Source organism: Oculina patagonica, chromosome 11 (assembly GCF_052425735.1).
Source record: "Oculina patagonica isolate OP01 chromosome 11, crgOcupat, whole genome shotgun sequence".
Classification (NCBI taxonomy): Eukaryota; Metazoa; Cnidaria; class Anthozoa; order Scleractinia; family Oculinidae; genus Oculina; species Oculina patagonica.
In genome coordinates this window covers 18,924,928-18,947,345 of record NC_135768.1, presented here as the reverse complement: position 1 = coordinate 18,947,345, position 22,418 = coordinate 18,924,928, and the positions used below count along the sequence as shown (strand labels likewise).

The 22,418-nt window shown below is 40.5% G+C and overlaps 3 protein-coding genes across 5 annotated transcripts; 1 reads left to right on the top strand and 2 right to left on the bottom strand.

Moving 5' to 3' along the window:
* Nucleotides 1-259: 259 nt before the first annotated feature.
* On the bottom strand, nucleotides 260-3,850 carry LOC144630138 (uncharacterized). Of its 2 annotated transcripts, none has more exons than XM_078488430.1 (2): nucleotides 3,475-3,850; nucleotides 260-1,829 (listed from the first exon to the last, which is right to left on the bottom strand). In XM_078488430.1, exons 1-2 carry the CDS (start codon nucleotides 3,497-3,499, stop codon nucleotides 571-573), a joined length of 1,284 nt encoding a protein of 427 aa, XP_078344556.1. In that variant the 5' UTR covers nucleotides 3,500-3,850; the 3' UTR covers nucleotides 260-570. The 2 variants fall into 2 exon arrangements, with proteins under 2 accessions (XP_078344556.1, XP_078344555.1); XM_078488429.1 differs by lacking the exon at nucleotides 3,475-3,850 and adding an exon at nucleotides 3,151-3,424.
* Nucleotides 3,851-5,392: 1,542 nt separating this feature from the next.
* LOC144630456 (melatonin receptor type 1B-B-like) lies at nucleotides 5,393-6,987 on the top strand. The gene has a single exon (XM_078488817.1). It carries the CDS (start codon nucleotides 5,611-5,613, stop codon nucleotides 6,778-6,780), a length of 1,170 nt encoding a protein of 389 aa, XP_078344943.1. The 5' UTR covers nucleotides 5,393-5,610; the 3' UTR covers nucleotides 6,781-6,987.
* A 2,582-nt stretch (nucleotides 6,988-9,569) lies between these two features.
* Nucleotides 9,570-19,654, bottom strand: LOC144629830 (galanin receptor type 1-like). 2 transcript variants are annotated; one of them, XM_078488045.1, is made up of 4 exons: nucleotides 19,497-19,654; nucleotides 13,016-13,417; nucleotides 12,177-12,428; nucleotides 9,570-10,486 (listed from the first exon to the last, which is right to left on the bottom strand). In XM_078488045.1, the coding sequence occupies exons 2-4, from the start codon at nucleotides 13,399-13,401 to the stop codon at nucleotides 9,835-9,837; spliced, it is 1,290 nt and encodes a 429-aa protein (XP_078344171.1). In that variant the 5' UTR covers nucleotides 13,402-13,417; nucleotides 19,497-19,654; the 3' UTR covers nucleotides 9,570-9,834. The 2 variants fall into 2 exon arrangements, with proteins under 2 accessions (XP_078344171.1, XP_078344170.1); XM_078488044.1 differs by lacking the exon at nucleotides 19,497-19,654 and adding an exon at nucleotides 18,287-18,423.
* Nucleotides 19,655-22,418: the final 2,764 nt, after the last annotated feature.

Below are 22,418 nucleotides of genomic sequence, written 5' to 3'. Positions count from 1 at the left end.
GAGAGAAACCTATGTCGTATGTCGCCATTTATGGTTTTTAAAGTTTTTATTCCAATTTTAAAAGCTGTTATTGATTGTTACTTCATTATGTTGCGCCACAAACATCACATTTAAAATTTTTTGTTTGTGCCTTAAAGTGACGCCTAGTCTATATACTAGTATCTCTGTCGTAGGAGATTTATGCTGCAGTTTGGTCTGCGTTGTGTGGTCTCTTGCATTCAAGCTTTTATTTTTTATAATATAATATTTTTAAGTTAGAAGTTATGTCGTAGTTAAACCATTTTCTAACGGTTTGTGTTGCATCGAAGTAAAAATTCTCCTTCTAAGGAACAGCAAGAGACACTTTGCAATATTCCAAGAGAGGGGAGTAGTTGTCCGTTTATTTTGGTAGTCACGCAACGCTTCTCCGTTGCGTGACAAGCCCTCCTGTGACAACGGTGAAGGAGACTAGGGGAGTAGAGGGACGCGGGGAAGTTTGCCGTACGGGTGTGGTCAACACTCTGTAATTCGCCATGGGTGGGGTGGGGAAAAGCTACAAGTTAATAAAATCGTTTTTTTCGTTCTTGTTTGTCATCTTAGAAAGTTTTCCTCTAAATAGTTCAAGAGGATTTGCACTTTCATGGTATTTACACCAACTCCGAAGTGTGTACCGTCAAAACTGTGAACACCCATCGTCATGTTGAAAGTATCAAATAACGTTATGTTGTGCTGATTGCAGTATTTTGATAAGTTGTTATTGAACGACAATATTGCTGGGTTACCCTGGTCACGGTGATAGTTGATTGGCTTCAAGGGGCCCATCGAGTGGGTTGATAACCAAATAAGGTGCGGCCAACCATTTTTGGACGTCGAAACCAGTTGCACTGCGGGCTCAAGGTATAATTTGATAACCGCTGACGCATTAAAGTTGTTGTGAATTCCGATTCCCATTAGGACGATAGAACCAACTTTGTTTAAGAGTTTTTTGATTGCAAGAAGGGCTAGCCCTGCCGTCTCCACTTTGTAGGCTTTAACGTAAGACATTTGAAATCTTGCCCAGCCATCGCAGAAGTTTGGTTTGTCCATAATGTCACGCCACGTCATGGCGGTGTGCACGTGACAGATACTGTCCACGAATTGACTGTCACCTTTGCAGATGTCACGCATCTTGGTCGGAGTTGTGAACTTTAATGCGCCATATAGCGGATCGTTTGTCAAGAGTATCACCATTGCCGAAAAGAAATGTCGCACAAGAGAATCACCCACAAAAGTCACGCTACTTATCCCGCGTGACATCGACTCACACGCCGAAGATTGCGTGAAGTTCTTAACATGACATCCGTTGTGTGGCCGCCACTGCGCAAGCTCAGCGGAGATGAATGACTTGTAATTTATGCAACTGGGACAATCGCAAAATTTGTCACCATGACCACACCAGCCCGTGTTACCATGGCAACAGTAATTATCACTATCCGTATCGCACTGTGATTGTATATCTAACACATAAGGTCTGCTAGGGTTCCTTATTTTACGCGGAAGCGGAAATAATGGCCCGCAACGAAGATCTCCGTGAAATAAGCGATCGGGCCAGCCCTTTCGTTCGCGCAGCATAATATCCAGTCTCTTTCTGCTTCGTACAACTTCATCACTGACGTTTCTTGGCACCCAGTTCCCTTGCGCCAGTGTTTTAAACGCGCCTCGACAGCGCAGGTGAGTAGATTGGGGATGAGGAGGGCGGTACGGAGTTCGCAGTTCATGTCTCATGTAGCACGAAAAATAATAAACATACAACAATGTTACGATGAAGAGAAATGCTGTGCAGCTTTGACGATAAAAGCAACAGGGTTCTCCTACAAACAGAAAAGGAAACAGAAGAAAATCATCAACAAGACCTCAAAACGGATGTTCTTTTCCGAGAAATTTTGAAATGTCACTGCACAATGTTGCAAACAAATTCCCCCCCCCCCCCCCCCCCACCCCCCCCCCCTTTTTTTTTTTTTTCCCCCGCCCCCTTTTTTTTTCTTCTTCTTCCCCCCCCCCCCCCCCCCTTCCCCCAACCGGGTAAAAAACCCCCCTTTATAAAACCACCCAAAACCCCTACAAATTCAACCCAGAGCTAAACCGGAATTTTACCGTGTTGGTCATCGGCAGTTTGCACAGAGAAGAAATTAAACTAAATTGCTAGTTAACTGAAGCCTGCTATAGCTAATTCAAACCAAAACAGTCCGAAAGCTTCGTTCGCATTTAAATATTAAACAATCTGGGGAACTCCAGTTGACAAACTTGTTCTGAACACATGGAATCTCGAGGTGCTTGTGATAAAACAAAAATAAAATTACCTTTAAAACAATAATTTATTTATCGACGCACTCCACAATGAGAATTTCTGTTGACCACTTTGCCAACCATTGAAATTTTGGTGGCGGGAAAAGTCCGCTCAGGCAACAAGCGTGCAAGGTACGCTCAACCAATGAGAGCCAATCAACTCAACCAATCATGTGTAAAACTCGACACCAACGTGCTCTCGGGTCACGTGACTATTCCCACGCTTTTTCGGGTCGCTTGCCGCTGGTTACGCTTCTTTTGCTTCGAGTTTTATGATTGGTCTGTTTTGTTTGTTTGTATTTTTCGTCTAATTAGTAAACTACTCTAGAGCACCGTTTGTGATGATTTTGTTATTGTTTACAAACTGGTTATTTGTAAAAAAAAATTATATAATAATTCCTAGTTTTTGAACGCATTCCTAATTATGACTGTTGTAAAATTTCCTTCGCGAAATTTGGGAACTGGTGCTAAATTAGTCAATTTTATATTTTCAAGAAAGCAATAAAATGGAAGTAGAAGTAAAACAACCTGCTTATGAATGAAACTGATCCGTAGGTGGCCATTGTTTTGACCGACAAATTGACACATTCGATTTCTCTTGTTGTATATCAAGCTTTCAAATTGGAATTAAGGTTTTGTTTATTTGAAGGTTTACAGAAAGCGCATCGCTTACAAATCCAAACTTATTTTTAGTTCAATCAAAATGAATGCAATTTGGAAAAACAGAAAAACGCAGTCCTTGCCTAGTAAGATTCAACTGATTAAAAATTAAAGTTCGGCTTTAAGAAAGTTTATCATTTTAATGAAATGACTGCAGCTATGTTTTACAAAATCAGTTAAACATACCTTCAAAGTCCACGGTTTTTCGGGTCTGCATTAAATCAATCGAAGTAATTGAAGATACAAGGCTGTGAAGCCTTGTATCTTGAAGGGACGCGAACTTCAATTGACTGTAGTGAATCCTTTAGTCGGGTTACTAATGTCTTTGAAATTTGCTATGAACAAGAATTGATCTGTGCATGATTTCAGATAGTTTGCTAAGCTAATACAATAAGAATCCTCGCATTTCCTACGCCTGGACAAGCGTTCTACTTGGCGAAAAATTCTTCAACGCTCTTCAATGCGCCCTGTTTACTAGTTAATAAAAACTATTCACCCCATTTCACATACCTGTTCTAAATCCTTTGTCTTTCATGGCTATTCAACCTGTACTCGCTGGTTAAAGGTCGCTACCGTTATGGTCCACTTTGATTAAACCGTGTTGTGCATGAAAACGGCGGATGAAGCCAACATAATTCTTATTTCAAACTCCAAGAACACTTCTTGTCACAAGAATGGGGCGTCATCTTTTCAGTAAAACTTGGACGGCTCAATGGCTATAACCAACTGTTCCGTAAAGGTCATCATCCCTGACTCAAGCAAGGCAGCCTTCAATATTTTATCACTGCCCGCGGGGTTCCCGATAACCCAAGCGTAGATTTAGTCTCGCTTTGTGGTTTGGTTATTACCCGGCGTTTTAAACCCTTATGTAATGCCGGAATTTTCGATACCAGATTATTAGCTCAAAACAAACGCGTCTGTCGCTGGTATTCCAATAGCTGGTTTCAGTCATAAATTTATATCAGAAAAACAAGTCACATAAACACTGCAAATTCACTTGAAAAACCATTGCGGGTGACTCTATCGTTTACCGCAAGACAAGCGAGACATTGTTGAGGGTACCGGCAAGTGTTTTTAACGCTATTGTAAACAAACAAGCTTGCATTTAAAACAAAAACGTTTTGTAAAGGGTTCATTGGTTTAAAGACAGACTGCAAGCTGTCCTTTCTTTTTCTTCAATGTTTTCAACTATAAATATGAGTTCCCAAGTGAAGCGATGTCATCCGACCAGTTCTCGTGTTGTTTTCGTACAGAGTTCGACAAGGTACGAGTACCCTAGCGAAGCGAGTCCTCGTCTTCTTTTCGCACGTATCGTCTTGTCTTCGTACATAGTTTGAAAAGGTACGAGTACCCGAGCAAAATGATTTCATCCGATCAGTCCTCGTCTTGTTTAATTTTTGATCGTACATAGTTCGTAAAACTTGGTACAAGTGACCGAGTTAAGTGACTGAATAAGCCGATTAGTCCTCGTGTTCAGTCGTACATGTACATAGTTCGGAAAGGCACGAGTATCCGAAGAAGTGATTTTATCCGATCAGTCCACGTTTCGCGTCGTCTCGCTTTCGTAAATTTGTTTTTTAGTTCCAGGAAAGATACGAAATCCGGAGCGAAGCGATTTCATCGGACAGTCCTCGTGTTATTTTCGTAAATAGTTCGAAAATCTAAACAGGAGTCCTAAATGATTTTAATGAACAGATCGACTTCGTCGCCTGAGGACGCTTCGTAAAATCTCCCGCCAGCTCCATCCGTCGTCCATCCGTCTAGTTCCCAGGCTTTTTTATTTACCCCGCTTCAGGAGACGGAGTGAAGTAATAGACTGGGAATAGTGAGAATCAAGTAGGTCTTATTAACTCTTTTACCCCTTTAAATAAATGAATTTGCAAACCGCAAAATGAAAACCTTTCATTGGTTACCAGAGTCAAAGTTCTTAAGTTATTTACTTTTTTATGATTCCTTATTCTTTTGCAAAGTTACGTTTGTTTGCTGAAGCATTCTTAACTCACTAAGCTCCGTAGTCAAGTCACGTTCGAAGCAAACAGATCGGTAAAGGTCAAAGAAAAACAGCCGGAATGAAAAGAAATTTTTGACAAGTCCAAAAAGAGTTTCATGTTTCTTTATGCTCGCAAGAATGCCATGTAAACAACGTAATCAATCCATGTAATTTAAAAGGGAAAAGGAATTTATTTTAGGTTGCAAACAGCCGCAGAATTCATCAAAATTCCTGATTTTTAATAGTGGGATTATACCCCGAAAGTTTTGTGTACAAAGTTTTGATTTAATGCTGACAGAAAACACGCAACTACAAGAAAAAAAGATTTAACGCTTTCTTTGAGTGTTAACCCTTGCGGAAAACCGCCATTTACCAAGGAAACAAATAATTAAACGTAACTTGGCGATACCAATCCGTATCGACTCTCATATCGGACTTTCATTTACAAAACAAACAGATTAGTGTTGAGAATATAAAGCAAATTGAATTCAAGAAATCGCGCCGCGATTGGGCGACAAGGTTTACCTTGGCGCAAGAATAAGTCAAAACTTTTAACCCCGCTATTATTTCTAAAACACGACAAGTTAAGACCTCGTTAGTGCTAAGGCGCACACGAGTTAGTTAACAAGGCAGGCGATTTATAGAATTCAACAGCAATGGCTAGTGATTTCACCTCGCAAAATTCGCATCGTAGCATTGGTGTTATTATCATTGAAGTTGCGTTATGTATCTTGATTGACGTGCTGGCGTTATTTGGAAATTTGTTGGTTTCCTTGGCGGTGATTCGCAGTCCCAAACTGCGTACTTCAACCAGTATGTTTATTCTCGCTTTAGCCATCGCCGATATTCTTATGGCGCTAATCTGCATTCCTATAACTTGCGGGATCCTTGTATCAGAAGACTGGATAAACACAAGCGCTCTCTGCAGCATACAAGGCTTTGCAATTTTCACTTTAGCTTTGATGTCCATAGCTACTTTAGCTCTGACAGCTCTAAACCGGTTTTTCCGTGTGGTGAAACCTGCAATCTACAAACGTTTCTTCACTAAGAGAAACTCTCTGCTTCTTATTGGAACGGTGTGGCTTTCAATAATTGCATTCTACACGGGTTTAGTTGCAAGCAAGGCAACCCATGTTCGTTATGAACCAAGTTACGCAGTCTGCGCAGTAGCGCACATTCTCGTAGAAACTCTAGTGGAATTTGTATTTGTTATTCTCGCGTTTGTAATAATCGTTGTTAGCTACACGCTTGTGTTCGTTCGCATAAGGAGGCACCAATTTTCGATGATGTCATCGCTTCTGGGACAAAATCGAGATTTGAATATCTCCGTGGAGGAAATCAAGATCTCGAAGCTTCTTTTCATGACAGTTCTCGGGTTCGCGATCTGTTGGTTCCCAAGTTTAATTATTATCACAATGGACCGTGTAGCGACTGCAACAACACCCCCGCGTCCAAGGACTTTGCTATGCACGTATCTCAACTACCTTAGCGCTGTGCTGAACCCCTTCATATATGGCGTCATGAATCGTTCCTTCAGAGCGGAGTATAAGAGGATCCTCCTTTGTCGCAAGACACAGATCGATGTGCCGCAAGCTGGTAGCAAAGGTATTAGGACACTTACAAACACTGCTCGCGCGGCAGTGATCTGGAGACGAAGGATCGCTCCAGATAGCAAAGAAGAGATGACAACAGTCGCTTCACGTAAACAAGATTCGGCACTGCAGAATGGCGATTTACTACTTGGAAATTTAAGGAGTCCATCGCCTTGTTCTGGGGCTGTCTCCTTCTCGCATATTTCTCGCACTTCGACGCCAACCCAAGAGTGAAGAAGGAATTTATGTGTAGCGTGACACGTCGAAATCTGTCACGCAACACTTGCCTTCGGCAAAGGCGTTGCGTGACAGCAAAAATCACAGGTTCGATGGAGTCCACTTTGCAGCATCAGGATTAAAGAAGGAATTTACGTGTAGCGTGACGGGTGTTGTGTTGTACGAGTCGAAAACTGTCACGCAACACTTTGACAAAAGCGTTGCGTGATGGAAAAAAGAATCACATACTGTACTACTCCTCCCTAGATTAATTACTTGACTATCCCTGAATGACCAGCCTTTAATTAGTTAAAAGCAAACTGGAAAAACGAGAAAACACACAAAAACGTTTATTATTTTTCTGTTATTTAAACTCTTATAGTCGTTACACCAAACCAGTGACCCAGTAAATAATGTTAAGATAAAGGACTTGTCGGTCATAAGATACCCAAAATGTTTACTTCTTAATAAAATCAAATTATTTAACAAACCATTCCATTGTACAAAAGGCTTATACAAAATCATACCGTTAAATATCGTACGATTTAGGAAAAAAGGTGTACAAGAACCCATTACTTTGAATATCATAATGCATTAACAGGAATTAATATTATAATATCAGTAACCGGCCCGGTTAACAGGTAGATAATAATAATATTTTCTTGTAATAGATAATCAACGAGAAATAACTATGAAAACTACACAGGAGTTTTCTTGCTAACATCAAATAGTCAGCTCCATTTTCACTGGTTTTGTACCCAAAAATTTTAACACTCATAATAGAAATTTCATTAAAAAAAGAAACTTGTGCTAGGATCGTACTATGAAAATGTCGTTTATATATTTCTAAGCTAACGTTTTGTATTTGCCTAATTCATTTTACAAGCGAATATAAAATATGTTTCGGCTAACAAATACGGTTGGCTGTGCTTTCGCCAATGACTGTCGCGTTTTACAGCTTTTAATATATAATAAATGGTTTTGGCAAGTAAATAGTCTAGAAAAACTATATAAATACCTTATTAAATGATTTTCTACAAATCTACTCATCAGTTACTTCTCGGTCAGTGTACTATTTTGCAAAATTTACTGATTCTTAAAAAAATTATTATATTAAACGGAAAATCATTTGATAAGATGTAATTATAAAATAACCAACATGCTACGTTCGATTCGATTGGTTTAAAACCACACTGTAACAAATTGATGGAAAACGCAGTTTTGTTTTCAAAACGCGAGGAACTTAGAAACAGCAAGACGAAAACTTTCAATTTTGGTCATACCTCTTACGTCAGGCTAGGAGCCCATGACCACCTGGTTATGTCTGGTCAAAACAGGACTGGAAATCCCAGCGGGAGCCCGTGGGCATACGGACGTTTTATCCTCTTTGCCGCGGGACGCCCGCCCGCTCCCCCGTTCTCATCACACTTTCTCTATCTCAACAAGCTGGCGTTTCAAATGCGACTTTAATCGCGCATGAGGGGCTTTCACAGTTGCGCCCCCCCCCCCCCCCCCTTGTAACCACAAATTACTTGTCTAGAAAAGGCTTTTATACACACTGGTTTTTGAAAGCAGTAAACAATCTCACCCAAAGCTTTTATTCACATAAATTTCTCTTCGTTTCCCTTCGCCTTAACACAAAAAAAGCTACCATACAACCTCATCGCCGCATGAAAATCATGCTTTCAATTTTTTTTAGGCTTTCTATTTTTTGCCTACATGAATATACGGATAAATAAACGTTCTTTGGCGTTTCTCAATAACAACAAGAAGAAATTGCTTACCTCTTTGTCTAAAGAGCACTTTGTTGTTTTGCTCTGCTTCAGCAACCACGACTACAATCTATGAAGAGCTAAACACTTGATTATTATCCAACTGCACTTTTCGAATCACTGTACACGCCGGTGAATTAATGTCCCGGAAAACCTCTGAACGGAAAAGTGACACAATTTTGAATTTTTTTCGCGTCCATGGAATTTAGCACACGACTGCTAATTTTTTCCTTGCAGAGCATCGATGCCGACCCGAAACCGCGCGAATAAAAATGTAGGCGGGAAAGTGGCTCTGTGATTTTCAACTTAACAACGAAGGACGTTTCTAGCTAAATAATGAATATAAAATCAATTTTAAAATTGTTGAATTGTACAAGACAACAAGAAGCTTAATTAAAGTTTTTACAAGCTACACGAGGGCGCATCAAAAAAGAAAAAAAAAAAAAAAAAAAAAAAAAAAAAAAAAAAAAAAAAAAAAAAAAAAAAAGAGAACATCGTCATCTCACATACAAGAGACTCGTAGAACTCGAACTTTCGAAATAACCTGAATGTCAATCATTTTCTTGTCCATCAAACGAAACGCTAAGGGACAAAAAGACGACTAGTAACATTTTAAGTCATTTTCAACTTTCACCTCTTTCCTTTTTTCAAACAGCGTTTGTTTGAGTTGTCACCTTACATATCTCCTCCCTCCCCCTCCCCGGATCTTTTAAATCGATATTTAGCATAGCAAGTCTCTCTTACGCAGTCGATAGAAACAGTCACCTCACCAGCAACCGCACTACTGTTGTTGCCTAGCAACCGCACCACTGCGGGCTCGTAACGACGGGGACGAAACGCTGCTTCCTAAAAATTCAGAATGCTCAACTAAATAAAACGCGCATAATTAGCACAAAACCACTTTCTGTCCCAAGAGTGATCAATATCAAAATTCTCCTTACAATATCAATACGTTGTCAATCAGCCAGGTGTTGAGAATAGAGAAAATCATCAACTAAGGGTTATAGTCTTGATGTTATTTGTAACACTAAATTCTCAGAACTAACATTCAAAGAAATGTATAGAATCCAGTAAGGAGAGTTAATATTTTGATCTTTGGACAAAAAGGGTATAGTCACGATAAACAAGCGCCGCTACTTAGACGGCGAGAAGTTTATAAATGTTCAAATGTTCTTTAGTTCTTTAAACAACGCAAGTAGCTTCCGCAGTTGTCCAAAATCGAGTCTTTTCCCTTTTATATAGTCTCTACTATACTCTACATGCTACAGCCGTTTCTACGCCTAACAATGTCAGTCTAACTTTATAGCATTTCGCTACCTTGGTCGATAGAATCTCGCTTATCGCTGTAACTAACCACATCGGAACCCGGAGGGGACGCGGAGGGCGTTGACTCCCGGTACTTCCCCGCCGTACGCATCCGACCCACTGCCGAGGGGAACATCCCTGCTTCAACCAATCCAAGCCCTGAGTCGTGACGCGGAAGACTGTCAGTTTCCGAGCGCAGCAAAGTGGGCGTGGAGACGTAATTATTCTCTCCCTTATCCTTCACTTCCTCCATCTCGTACTTTGGCGGCAGCGGCGGCTGGAACTTCTTCCGTCCTCGGTCAACCTCTTCCGAGAAGGACTCGGACAGATTCTCCAAGCTGAAAATCTCCCTCTTTGTGAAGCACTGGCATTTTAAGAAATGCCAAAAATGGCGCCTGAATTCTGGATTGAACGCGAAGAACAGAATGGGATTTACGATGGTGATGGCGTAGGTGAAGATGTACAGAACGTTCAAGGTGTCTTGGAAGTAAAGCTTTTTGTCGCCTTCGTTGAAATCCTTAATAAACCACATGATTTGGTGAGGAAGTAAGAAGATGGCGAATGCGACCACGTAAGATATCATCATGCGGACGATTCGGTGATGGCGGTCCCTTCTACAGGCGCGTTCAGGGTCAAGGATTTTATAACTGAAATATAATTGCAAAAAAGCATTTATTATATAATCTAGAGTGAATAATCAGGATTATTATATAAACACCAATGAAATACCAGGAAATCTTTCGCGCGAAAAAACATCTTCACACGTGAGAATAACATGTTATCTTCACATCTAAAGATATCGATTTCTTATTAATATCGTAAAAAATGTTGTGGTTATTCATCGTGGTAGAGTACAATAATAATAAAGTATTTTTCGTTTGTCTCACGACGTAGTCATGTGTGATGGAGATCGCGACGTTTCAACTGCACACTGCTAGTCTTCATCAGGCGATAAGGTCGACTGGTTGTGCGTGAACTTATAAAGCACGCTGCTGCGCTGTGATTGGTTGGTTTTCTTTCTTTCTTCTTTCTTTTTCTTTCTTTTAGAAGATCACCAAGACCAGAAAACCGAGCATCAATGCTGAACCCGCGACCGAGTTTAAATCCACTGCGGTTTTGCCCTACGTCAAAGCTCTTTCCGAACAACTTCGCCGCTGCCTACAACAACAAGGCGTGCGGGCTGTTTTCAAGTCGGAAACCACACTACGATCACACCTAGTACGGCCGAAAGACGCTGTTGATTCCAGTAAGCAAGATGGCGTTGTTTACAGGATTCCCTGTGAATGTGGCAAAGTTTACATCGGTGAGACGGGAAGACCTATGCAAGACAGGATCAAAGAGCACGACCGGGACATCCGACTCGCCCGTACCCAGACCTCCGCCGTTGCAGAAGACACCAACAACACCGGACACTACCCGCTTTGGAATGAGGTAAAGTTTATTGATCGCGACCCACACTGGTACAAACGCAGGGTCAAAGAGGCAATTCACATAAGACTTCACCCTAATAATATCAACAGGGATAATGGAATTGAAATTCCTGAAGCATGGATGCCCACGATCAAAAAACACAACAACAGGAGAACTGTGCGACAGCGGACCGCTGAGGGAACAACAGGACACAGAAACAGCGAGGATCGAAATGCACCAATCACAGCTGTTGAAAACCAACCAATCACAGCGCAGCAGCGTGCTTTATAAGTTCACGCACAACCAGTCGACCTTATCGCCTGATGAAGACTAGCAGTGTGCAGTCGAAACGTCGCGATCTCCATCACACGTGACTACGTCGTGAGACAAACGAAAAATACTTTATTATTATATCGATTTCTATACGTTTTCTGACAAGTTTGCCCTGTTCCTATGTTGAATTAGCCAAAACATCTTCTGATCTTCCTCGGCAATCTTCAGAAATCTTCGGAAAATCGTCAAAAACCTCGTTATTAGTAGTATCTCATCCTCTATGTCAGACAACTATTTTCATGTTTCATAGGATCTCACCAAAGCCAATCCGCACGCGCGTTTTATTATCAATAAAACATTCTCGTCCCCTTAGTCTTCTTTCCTTACTGCGCAAATTTGACAAAACGAGCGACTCTCGAAAGTTCCGTTGCAGGATCGAATCTGATTGGCATGGAAAGCAATAAAAAATCACCGGAAGTAAAACACCAAAATGTTCGTTGGTCAGGCTTTTGAAAGCTAGCTATGCGCAATTCAGCCGGAAGTCCGATATTTTCGGACTTCAAATCGGAACTTTTCAGGTCGCTCGTTTCTCGACCGCTGGTCAAGGGGAACGAAGACCCTGGGTACGAGGATGTCGATTCAAAAGACCATTACCTTTGCAGTCGTCCCCAGATCATCGCGTACATGATCAGCATAGCGATCAGCGGCAAAACATAATCAAGTAAGAAGAGAGCGACAGTGTAGCCCTGACGGCTTCCCTGCGACTCCCACTTTTCATCACAGGATTCGTTGGTGTAGTTGTAATCCAAGTTTAACACGTATGGAGTGACTGTGACGATGCTCGTTATCCATATCACGAATGTGAGCACCACGGCAGTAATGAACTTCATTTGACCAAAGAGATCTCTGCAATGGAGAAATAAGATAAGGTTAAGTCTGCGTTCATGCCGAGTGGCCCATCAGGCCGGAGCTTATCATTTATCCCAGTTTCCATAGGGGGCGACTAGGAGAATTTCTACTCTCCCATGGATGGGATGCTAGTCCATTGCAGGGTTACAGTCAACTTTCTTTAAAACGGACATCTTCGGTACCGGCTCCACCTGTCCGTCTTAGAGAGGTGTCTGTCTTACAGGGAGTTTAGTTTCAGTAAAATGACTGAAAAACGGCAGGGACGGGACCAACACCAGGTGTCCGTCTTATGGAGGTGTCCATTAAGAGATAATACAATTTGGTAGAGAGAGGCACCGTGAGAGTAAAGTGTATTGCCCAAGAACACAACACAATTACTTCGATCAGGGCTCAAACCTGGACCGCTAGATCCGGAGTCCAGCGCACTAACCATTGGGCCGTCGCGCCTTATACAATAAGCTCAATACTTTTGGGTTGTCTAAGATACAACTAAAAACTTCCAACCCCCTCCCTATCACTCAGCCTGAAATCAGGGTTCCTGCTAAGATTCATTATTACTTCCCTTTATGGAGTCACGCACTTACTTAGTCACGCCATGCAGTCGGTGATACGCCAGTGCCACGTAAGTGTACACCATAGCCTGTAACGCTGCGGTCTGTAACGGCCACAGAATCTTGCACCCCCCAGCACCGAACGGCCACGTGTCCGACTGGTACCAGGCCGCGTCGAACGGAATCGACGATATCACCAGAACGAGGCCAGATAAGGCGAGGTTCTGCATCAACACGATAAAACTCTTTGCTGTTTTTCTGTGGCGGCGAAATTTCCTCCAAAGCACCAGAAGCATGAATGTGTTGGCCAAGACGCTTACTATGAAGATCAGAATATACATGACCAGTGTAAAGCGCCGTAAGTGACCCTGTACGGTTGCTGACTCGGTCGGTGGAGGCTCTGTTGTCGATATAGCCATTGTGAATTGCAATCAGCTGCGAAGAGAAAGGAAAGTCAACTATCGCAAATTGTTCGCCCATTCAGAAGACAAGACACGGTTGAAGCATTTCGTAACCTTTCCCCGGCACTTCAGTTTACAGTATTTGACACTTTTGACTATTGATACAGTGTAACTGCGCATGAAGGGTCGGACGGGGGTTTTGGGAGTCTGTAACATACAACGGGTTTTCCAAACTGAGTTTACGGATGGGTATTTGGCATACAGTGACCCCACACCGGAGGATCAAACCTGCAGTTCGTCTATCATTCGTTCGTTTGGTCGTCGTCTATTGAGGGTCCCGAAAGGGGGGAGGGTTAAATCCTATTTCCCAGCCTTTGCTTTGCCCAAATCCCAGTCCCATTCCAATTTTTTTTGTTTGTGATCCCCAGTCACAGTGACCCAAATCCTATTTTCCCAGTGAAAAAATGTGCAAATCCCAGCGCCCATTTCACCCCTTCAGGCCACTCTCTATGATTTGGTTCGTTCATTATCCGGGCAACTCGTAGATAACGAACATCCGGTGTTATCATCAAGATACACTAGGTGTCCGACTGTTTTCCGGATTCACCAGCTCCCTAATAACTACGTAAGTATTGCCTTTGTGTCTAGTCAGATGTCTAAAACAAACCACGGGAGCTCTTATTTGGATGACGCTATTATTATAGCCGAATAAATTGGCATGTATTCGTTACCAGTTGGACATTTTTAAATCCAGGTTCGTTCTTTACGCAAAACTTATGTCTAAGACCGATTGTTGTTATATATCGTGTATTGAGTGGAGCAAAGACACGCTATCGTAGCGTGGCTATACGATGTGCATAAGGCCTTATTTTAAAATTATGAAGCAGAGCTCTAAAGTAGTCAACGCGAGTTTTACAGCGTGTATAATCATCAATCTTCACGGTTCTAGTTTTTCAGTTGCAACTCAAAACCTAGCATATCCATTCCACCAATGTCATCCCATTCAGGACAAAAGGCTAGAGATCGATCAACCGACCTCACTGATCAAAGATGTTATCATTTACGAAGAGTTTCTGCTTCTTATTTTTAACGTCTCTGGTTCGGACCAACATCCCAAAGTCTAAACTAACCTAAAGTCCATGGGGTTTTAACTTTTAATTCTATGTGTGACTGACTATTCATGCGAAAGCTACTGAGCAATCATGTGCGAATATTTTGCAAAACGGTTCTGAGATTTTCTTACTAAGCGTTCTTGGGAGTGAAATGGTTAACGACTTACATTTTATTAAGCATACCACAGGAACAAGAAATATAAAAGATTATTGAAAATAAATGCTTTACCTTGCTTCCACAGTGTGCTGTTTGCTTTTTGTCTGAACATTAGACTAACTAAAGCGATTTTACTCAGTATATATTTCCTGTTTATCTTTGCCGAATCAATAATTGTCATGAGCAAACGAACTTTTAACGACCTTTAACTCCAAGAAAACGTCAAAATATTAATTTACTAAGGTTGAATACGCCAAAGAGTTAAAAATAAATCAAAGGGGAACAAGGATGGTTAAAATTGAGGAAGTTTGAAACGGATTTTGGAAAAAAACATTTCCTAAATTTTAAAGCTACGCCACCCGTGACTAAGCTAATTTTTGAAAAAAAGAGGATTCACAGGAAACCGGCAATTTCGCTGAAATCGCTTTTAAATTAATCCTTAAATTCTCAACAAAGATTATTGTCTTGATGTGCCACTGAATTCTCAGAGCTAACATTAAAAGAAATGTGTGGGAATTAGTTAGGAGAATTAATATCTCGAGCACACGACTGAAAGGGGGAATATCCCGGATCATGGCCACACAAAAAGTAGTACGCCATTCAGTGTTTAAATCCGTCGTTATTAAAAGTCTAAAATCTGCATCAGCCACTTTACAAAGCCTTTCTTTTAACACTTTATTTATAGAAGTATTTGTAATGTTCGTGCAGTTTTATGTATAAAGACTGCTTTGAATTAAAGATACAACGGCTGATTAAATAAAAGAAGAAAAAGAGACATCGTTTGCAAAAACACGCACTGTTTTAATAGCACGGAGGCTTGGGATAACTTTGTAGTCACTCGTTTTTTTTTTTTTATTCTATACGTTCGTTGCAATACTGAAGCTTTGTAATAGCATCTTTAAAGTCTTGAAATTTTGCCTTTAAATGCGTTTGGCAGGACATCCTTCTGACGTCAAAAGAAGCACCAATCGCGGACCCTTGGCTTATGCGTTTTCCCGCGCTTGTCACCCGTTGCCAAGACTTTAAGCATAGTGTTTTGATTTCATTCACTGATTTGCTTTAGTTTGTTGTGATTTGACAGATGTGACTTGCGATAGTCACCATTGCTTCCCCTTTCAACTCACGCAGGAATAAATTTGATAATAACATCATATTGTTTTTAAAAAAATTTTCGTTCCCGAATCTGGAATACTGTACGCGAATCTTACAGAGCAATGGAGGTGTTGCTTTATAGTGTATGAGCTTCCCGTTGGATAACTCTCAGTGTTCACCTCTATCAAATTAAGCCTTGACTTTCTGATTGAATTCTATGAATTCCCTATGAATTCCTGTTGGTGTCATTTATTTTTTAGGGGAATGGAAAATGAAATTTCATTTTTTTTGAAAAAGACACTTCTGGTTCAATTTCTTCTTAGACAAAAAAAAGAAAAAAGCTAAGTTTTCAAGCAAGTAAAAATAGGAATGAAATTTTCAGAATTCAATTCTTGTATCAAAATCCCTTCGTTCGCTTTGGCTTATCGTAGAAGCTTACAAATTCAGATTTAGATTTTTTATGTAGAAAAATAAACGCTGAAATTTCGTTTATTAAAGTGAATGACATTGATTCCTAAACTAAGGCCAAGGCTGAAAAGTGCAGGAAAGGTTCAGGAAGCTGGAAAATTGTTCAACTTAGAAGTTGTTACATTTATGCTGCTTGATGCTGCTCTACCTTCTGTCTAATCTAAAATACATTTTACATCTAAAACAAAATAAGCTATTGTATACATATTCTAGAGTTTCAATCAATGCAAATAGTTTCACTCAATTTCTCATTACAAAATGTCAGCCTAAGCCCTAGTCAAAAGATTCACATATTTTGATCCAACATTTAATACCAGCATTTACCACCCTGTTGGAACATATTGGGATATGTTGAAAGGATATCAAACATGGCGGACGATAGTATGAATCGAGTCAAATTTTTGCACATCTTTCGACGTCTAAAAATCCCAGTGAAACAGTTTAACATGTGGCGTTCGTTTGGCAACAGCATGTCGAAACAAGTCCCAGCAATGTTGATAGATTTACGATCAATTATTTTACTCTTAGTCAAAGGTGTTGAGTTGACGAAAGCATCATATCAGCAACTGAGGAATTTTCGAACCGAGGCAAAATAAGTTATTTGTCGAGGTTGATAACTAATGCAAACATTTATTCTCAAAGTCTAATCAGCGTAAACAAACGATAATAAATCTCCATATTCTTTTTCAGCCTGTTCCAAGGTTACAACGAGGGCTTTGCGCAAATAACGGCGAGGCGAGGGGTATGGGGTGAGCCCCTACTTCTCCTATACCTAGCTGCTCCTTATGTTATTGTTTTCAACAGACCGATCAAACGTCTGAAACAAGCTACATGCCTTCTATGATAATATTTACGGCCTGCGCGGTCATTAACCAACAATTATCAACCTCCGCCACAAGAACAGCGAAGATCTATTGAACTGCAGGGTACTTTTTAAAAAATTCCTTGAATTCGTTGAACATAAAAATAGAAATGCGGAACATGTCTAAGCATAACACAACGTAATGTACCGTTAATCAGAAAAATCTTGTTGTAGAGTGCAATGCGGACGTGTCAAAAAACACTTCGTGTAGTTTGCTTGAAATTGAGTCAGTAAAGGAAGCCAAATTGAATTTATTCAAAATAATTTTCCTGCGTTAAAAACTCGAGATCTTTTGCATGTGAAGTTGTATCTACTTTCAATAATCTAACGTTCAAATCGATTCAAAACATTGCGTGATGAGTAGGCTAATAAAAGCGTCTGTTTGAAACAGGATAGCGCCGAAAAACACGATAAATATTCCACGTATGGCAAACACGAAGAACAGATGAGTTAAGCTGAGAACCGGACGTACAGACAGAGGCGACGTGTCAGAGAGTTATTTTCTTTACAAGTTTTTCTGCCATCAATTCACCTCTGTAGCGTATTTAACAAAAATAACACAAACCTTGACGCGAAAAATTACAACTTTGCGCTCTGTGGCGAAAATTACAGCAGTAAAAGCGTATTTGTCAAAGCTAGACTGTGCGACTGTGACAACCTGTCATAAACATTCTTGCTAAGTGCATGCTTCTCATAGAAATTACCGCCACCACACAAGCGTAACTTATGCTCGCTTTTTGAGCTACGCTTCAAAACAGACCTTTAAATTTCACTGGTATTAAAGCGTTATCCTTAATATAACTCTTGGAAGTAACATTGGGCAGAAATTAGTTGCAATTTTCTGTGTAGTAACATTTCAACGGCTATACACGTTTAGTGTTACGGAGACATTCATGTAAGATATCTTGTCATTGTCTGTTGGCGCAAAGGCTGTAGCACCAATGCACCAAACATAGAAAAGAGATCCCACTATTCTCCTACAGAAAACGCTTTTACATTCCCCTAAATTTACGGATAGATTCAGAATACGAGAGCAAAAGCACAACCCGATTTTAAACAGCCGGATACAGAAAAGTTTGCGTATGGCAAATTCAGAGAGCAGACTCTCGAAAAGCACACTTGTCGCTGTATAAAGGTTTTTCGCACAGAACGCGCCTTTGTAACATCTAGAACAAAAGCTGAACTGAACGCAGCGTTAAAAGAGGTACTTACGTTTTTCTTGTGCCCAAGTTCTCGTAGCGTTTACAACACAACACTCGACGTGGATACGAAAAGAATTTTATCCGGATTTCTGTCACAATACATCAAACTGTAAAGCGCGGCCGATAATTCCATGCATACACAATACAAATTAGCGGAGCGTTTGGGGGGATCAAATGACACGCTAACGCATTGACGAAGCACTTTATCTGACAGAATTTATTTGACGTTTTCAAGCCTTTCCAGACATGATTAATACATGTGCGTGAATTTGTTTATAGCTATCAATAGAATTCGTGCCAAGATACATGAAGAGAAATCGCAGTTTAGACTTGATTTCAACGACCGTATATTTTAAACACTTCGATGAAGCTACAAGAAATCCACAGAATCAACAATTTATGCAAAAACTGCCAGCATAAAACAGTGGTTTAGCGCCATAATACAAACAGCAGCGAAACGCCGTTCAATATTTATCGAACAATTTAAACATGACCTCAAACATTTTAAATAGATTGTTTGTGTGCAGCGAAAACAGCAAGCTCGCTGGAAAGCAAAATATTTATGAGGTTAAAAACGAGAAAAACACAACATGATTTCATGACCTGCCCTCAAAACCGGGGGGTGCTCTCCAATTTGAACTAGGGCATATAGGTCGCTTTTGAGCTGTTTTGTTGGCCCTTCAATGAAACGTAAAGGAGAAAACCCAGGAAGAAAAAAGAAAAGAACAAAAAAAATCTCAGTGACTTCGTAAAAAAATCCGACCATTTGACATTTGATAGCGTTTTAACAAATCCCCCCAATGACATTAGTTGTGGAATGGGATAAGGTAGCCTGCGTAGCAGGCGCCTGTGTAGTTCTAATGCGCCCATGGGAAACGCTAGCCTGAATTTCAGACATCCCTCTGTGCTCGCCTGCTTGCAAGCAGGCGAGCACAGAGGGATGTCTGAAATTCAGGCTAGGGAAACGCGAAACGCGTTAAAAAAAAACTACACAGGCGCCTAGGGCTAAGGGATCTCGGGGTAAAATTTAAAAGGCCCAGCTCTGAAGGGGTAATAGTTCCAAAAGTTCTGCGTATTCCCACGCAAGACTAGAAAAGATCCCACTCAAGACTCTTACACTATGGGAGAAACTCAGGCTTTCCTCTTCAACCCCCCCCCCCCCTCCCCCTTCTCCCCCGCACAACTACCAAGCAACATCACGTCAACTAACGAATGTTTACCTTCTTTGAAAGTTTTCGACGCCAAATCCAGAGAGATTCGTAATGCGCGTAATAATATGTTCTGCTGGGGAACACGGTATAGCCGAGAAGTGACCACAAACTATATAAAGTGGCATTCAGAATCGCCGAACTGAATTCAAGCTCCCCAAATTAGCCACAATGTCCGCGAAAGATTTCCGATCGTAATAATCTCAAGCATTTCCCCTTGCACGGAGAATTCAACACGTATTTCCATGACGTGCTGGCTTAACAATGTTTTTGAGGAAGTATATGCCATGAGACATGTCAATCAAATCCAATTGACACCAAGCTTAAAGAAGGAAGTGGAAAAGATTAAGATTCCCGGAAGGTGGCGGGCAATACATCCTCATTTCCAGGTTCTTGTCAGCTCGGACCTTCTAACACCAAAGAAGACCCTGGGAACGACGTTGCGGCTTGTCGCCTGTCAGACCCTGTCAGTCAACTTTACAATTAGACATCTAGGTCGGGTTGTTTAAAAGCCGATTAACACTAACCCAGGAAGAAAAGCTGATCGAGGGTTCAATTTCTCTTGTAAAAAAGTGTTTTATTGCTTATGTCAGGAGCCCATGCTTATGTTTGGTGGAGTTTGGGGCTAGTCGACGTCAAAACTGGCCATGAAGGACCATGAGAAAACACATGCAAAAAGACTTACTAAATATTAAAAAAAAAACTGAAATCAAAATTTACTCTAATCCTGGATTAGCTTAATCGTGCTTTGAACAACCCGGCCGAAATGGCGACGGCGAACAACATTGGGGGTAGCTAGAATTATATTTTGTCAAATTTTGCTTGAGAATTTCGCAATTATCTTAAGATCCATACAAATGAAAAGGCATCGTTCAATTCCAAAAAGAATCAAAAATGAAATCGAGGCAGAATTTCACCGCTCTAGGTTTTTGTTTTGCAAAGTACGTCAAGAAATGCTCACTAATATATTGATATTGTACGGAGAAATTTAGAAAAAAGGGTAAATAGATGAGTGACAGATTTCATGAAAAATGTCTGGAGGTCTGATTTTCTAAAACAAAAGACTTTTTTACAGAGGTTTGGCTTGGTACACCAATATGGCCGCCTTTCTTTTGTTTTAGAACACCAATATGGCTGCCGTGACGTCATATGAAAACGCTCTTTTTACAGTGTTAAACTCGATCCCAGGGCTTTTAAGGAAAATTTCGTTTAACCTCGTTCCTAGGGTCCACTCCTCCCCGTCCCCTTGAGCTCCGGGCTCTAGGGCCCTGGGCCCGGTTGCATAAAAATACTTAAGATTACGTGAGATTTTCTGCAGCTATTCCCTGTGTTCTGAGGGGTTTGGAGAAACTGTACTAAAGAGCACTGGAAAAACCAAAACGCTTTGAAAATATTCACCGGAAGGCGGAGAGCTGTTGCAGAAAATCGCCCGTAATTTTAAGTATTTTTATGCAACCGGGCCCTGGGAAGTTGCAAGACATCTTGATTTTCTTTAGCTCTCGGACTACGTAGGCACACAAACAATTTTAAAACGGATAGGAACTTATTTATAAAACTGTTTTAGTATGTTTTCCGTATGATGTTCAAAAATAACTTTCAATTTGAACGGATACTGAATTGTTTTCTAAGGTAAAAAAACACCAAAGAACCCTGTAATAAACCGAAAATTAACAAGAAGCTGAAGAGAGCGTTTCGTGTTCGTTTGCAAGTTTGGCGACGAATATTTCACCCAAGGCAACCTTCATTTGTCGTCTTCGTCGTGGCGTACTCCTTTAAAAACAATCATTTTATGTCTATTACGGATCAACAAGACTCGTTCTACAATTTGTTTTCTATAAACGTCTACTAAAAAATAGTTAAAGCTGTTTTCATACGTAAACAGTTTAATAAACATAAGAAGTTTATAAAGTTTTGCAACTTGTGCTCGTAATGCCTCGCTTCTACTGTTATGCAAATGCGAAAAAGGCTATACAATAATGTAATTGTGTTTAAATGTCATGGACACCCTATAATTAATAAGATGTAGATTATCGATCAACTGGAGATTTAAAGGGGCACTATCACCAAGATTTAGTGCAATTTGAAAATCCAATGAAGGTGTTGCTATGAATTGTAAATCCACTCATAGTGGCCTGATCTTGCTAAAACTTTCTTTACAAGTCCTGAAAATTGTTAAAACGTGGTTTCGGTACAGACTGGTAGGAAAGAAGATTGACAGTTTTACTTGCGGGAAAACTTCTTAATTAAAAACCATTGATTGCGGGGCCCCCCCGTTTATTCACATCTTGGAGAATGATTTTATGCCTTTCTTTTGTTGTGCAAAGATAATTTTGCTTAGCAGTGAGTGCATCCTCTTAATTCCAGAATATTTACGCGAACACTAAGAGGATTTTTCGTGACACTGTCCCTTTTGTTATTTTCCATTAGAGGAAAATCTCTCAAACAATGGTTAAGGGACGGACCATTATTTTCTTGGAGGGGGGGGGATGAAAAATTTTCCTCTGCAACCTTTTTTTTTTAGTTTATGCACCTCTGCAAACATTTTTTTCGAAATTCTTGCTATTTTTTGTTATACATATCAAGTTTGCAAACAACTTTTTTTTGTCTTTCCAGGCCCTGCAAACAATTTTTTTCAATATTTTTCATCCCCGCCCCCCCTCCAAAAAAATAATGGTCCGTCCCTAATGGCGAACTGCGTTCCATGTTCATATTGTATTTTTCGCTCAAAGTAGGATTGTAAATTCAAGACTCAGTTAAAATGATAATTCGTGTTCTTGTACAATTACAGAAGATAACAAGTCTAACTAGATCTTATGATGCGTTCAAAGGTTTTTTAAAAGCTGTATTTATCACCTGGCGGGCGTATTTGTTTCAAGACCCTAAGGGGGGGGGGGGCTTCTAAGAGAGGGGGGCTTTTTTGAACCATTTATCTAC

Coding starts and splice junctions, on each gene's coding strand:
- LOC144630138 (XM_078488429.1), bottom strand. CDS start 3,181: ATGCAGACCCGAAAAACCGTGGACTTTGAAG. Junction 1,830..3,150: donor AAAAACCGTGGACTTTGAAG/GTATGTTTAACT, acceptor TTCTGTTTGTAG/GAGAACCCTGTTGCTTTTAT.
- LOC144630456 (XM_078488817.1), top strand. CDS start 5,611: ATGGCTAGTGATTTCACCTCGCAAAATTCGCATCGTAGCATTGGTGTT.
- LOC144629830 (XM_078488045.1), bottom strand. CDS start 13,401: ATGGCTATATCGACAACAGAGCCTCCACCGACCGAGTCAGCAACCGTA. Junction 12,429..13,015: donor CGACTGCATGGCGTGACTAA/GTAAGTGCGTGA, acceptor TCTCCATTGCAG/AGATCTCTTTGGTCAAATGA. Junction 10,487..12,176: donor ATCTGGGGACGACTGCAAAG/GTAATGGTCTTT, acceptor ATTATATTTCAG/TTATAAAATCCTTGACCCTG.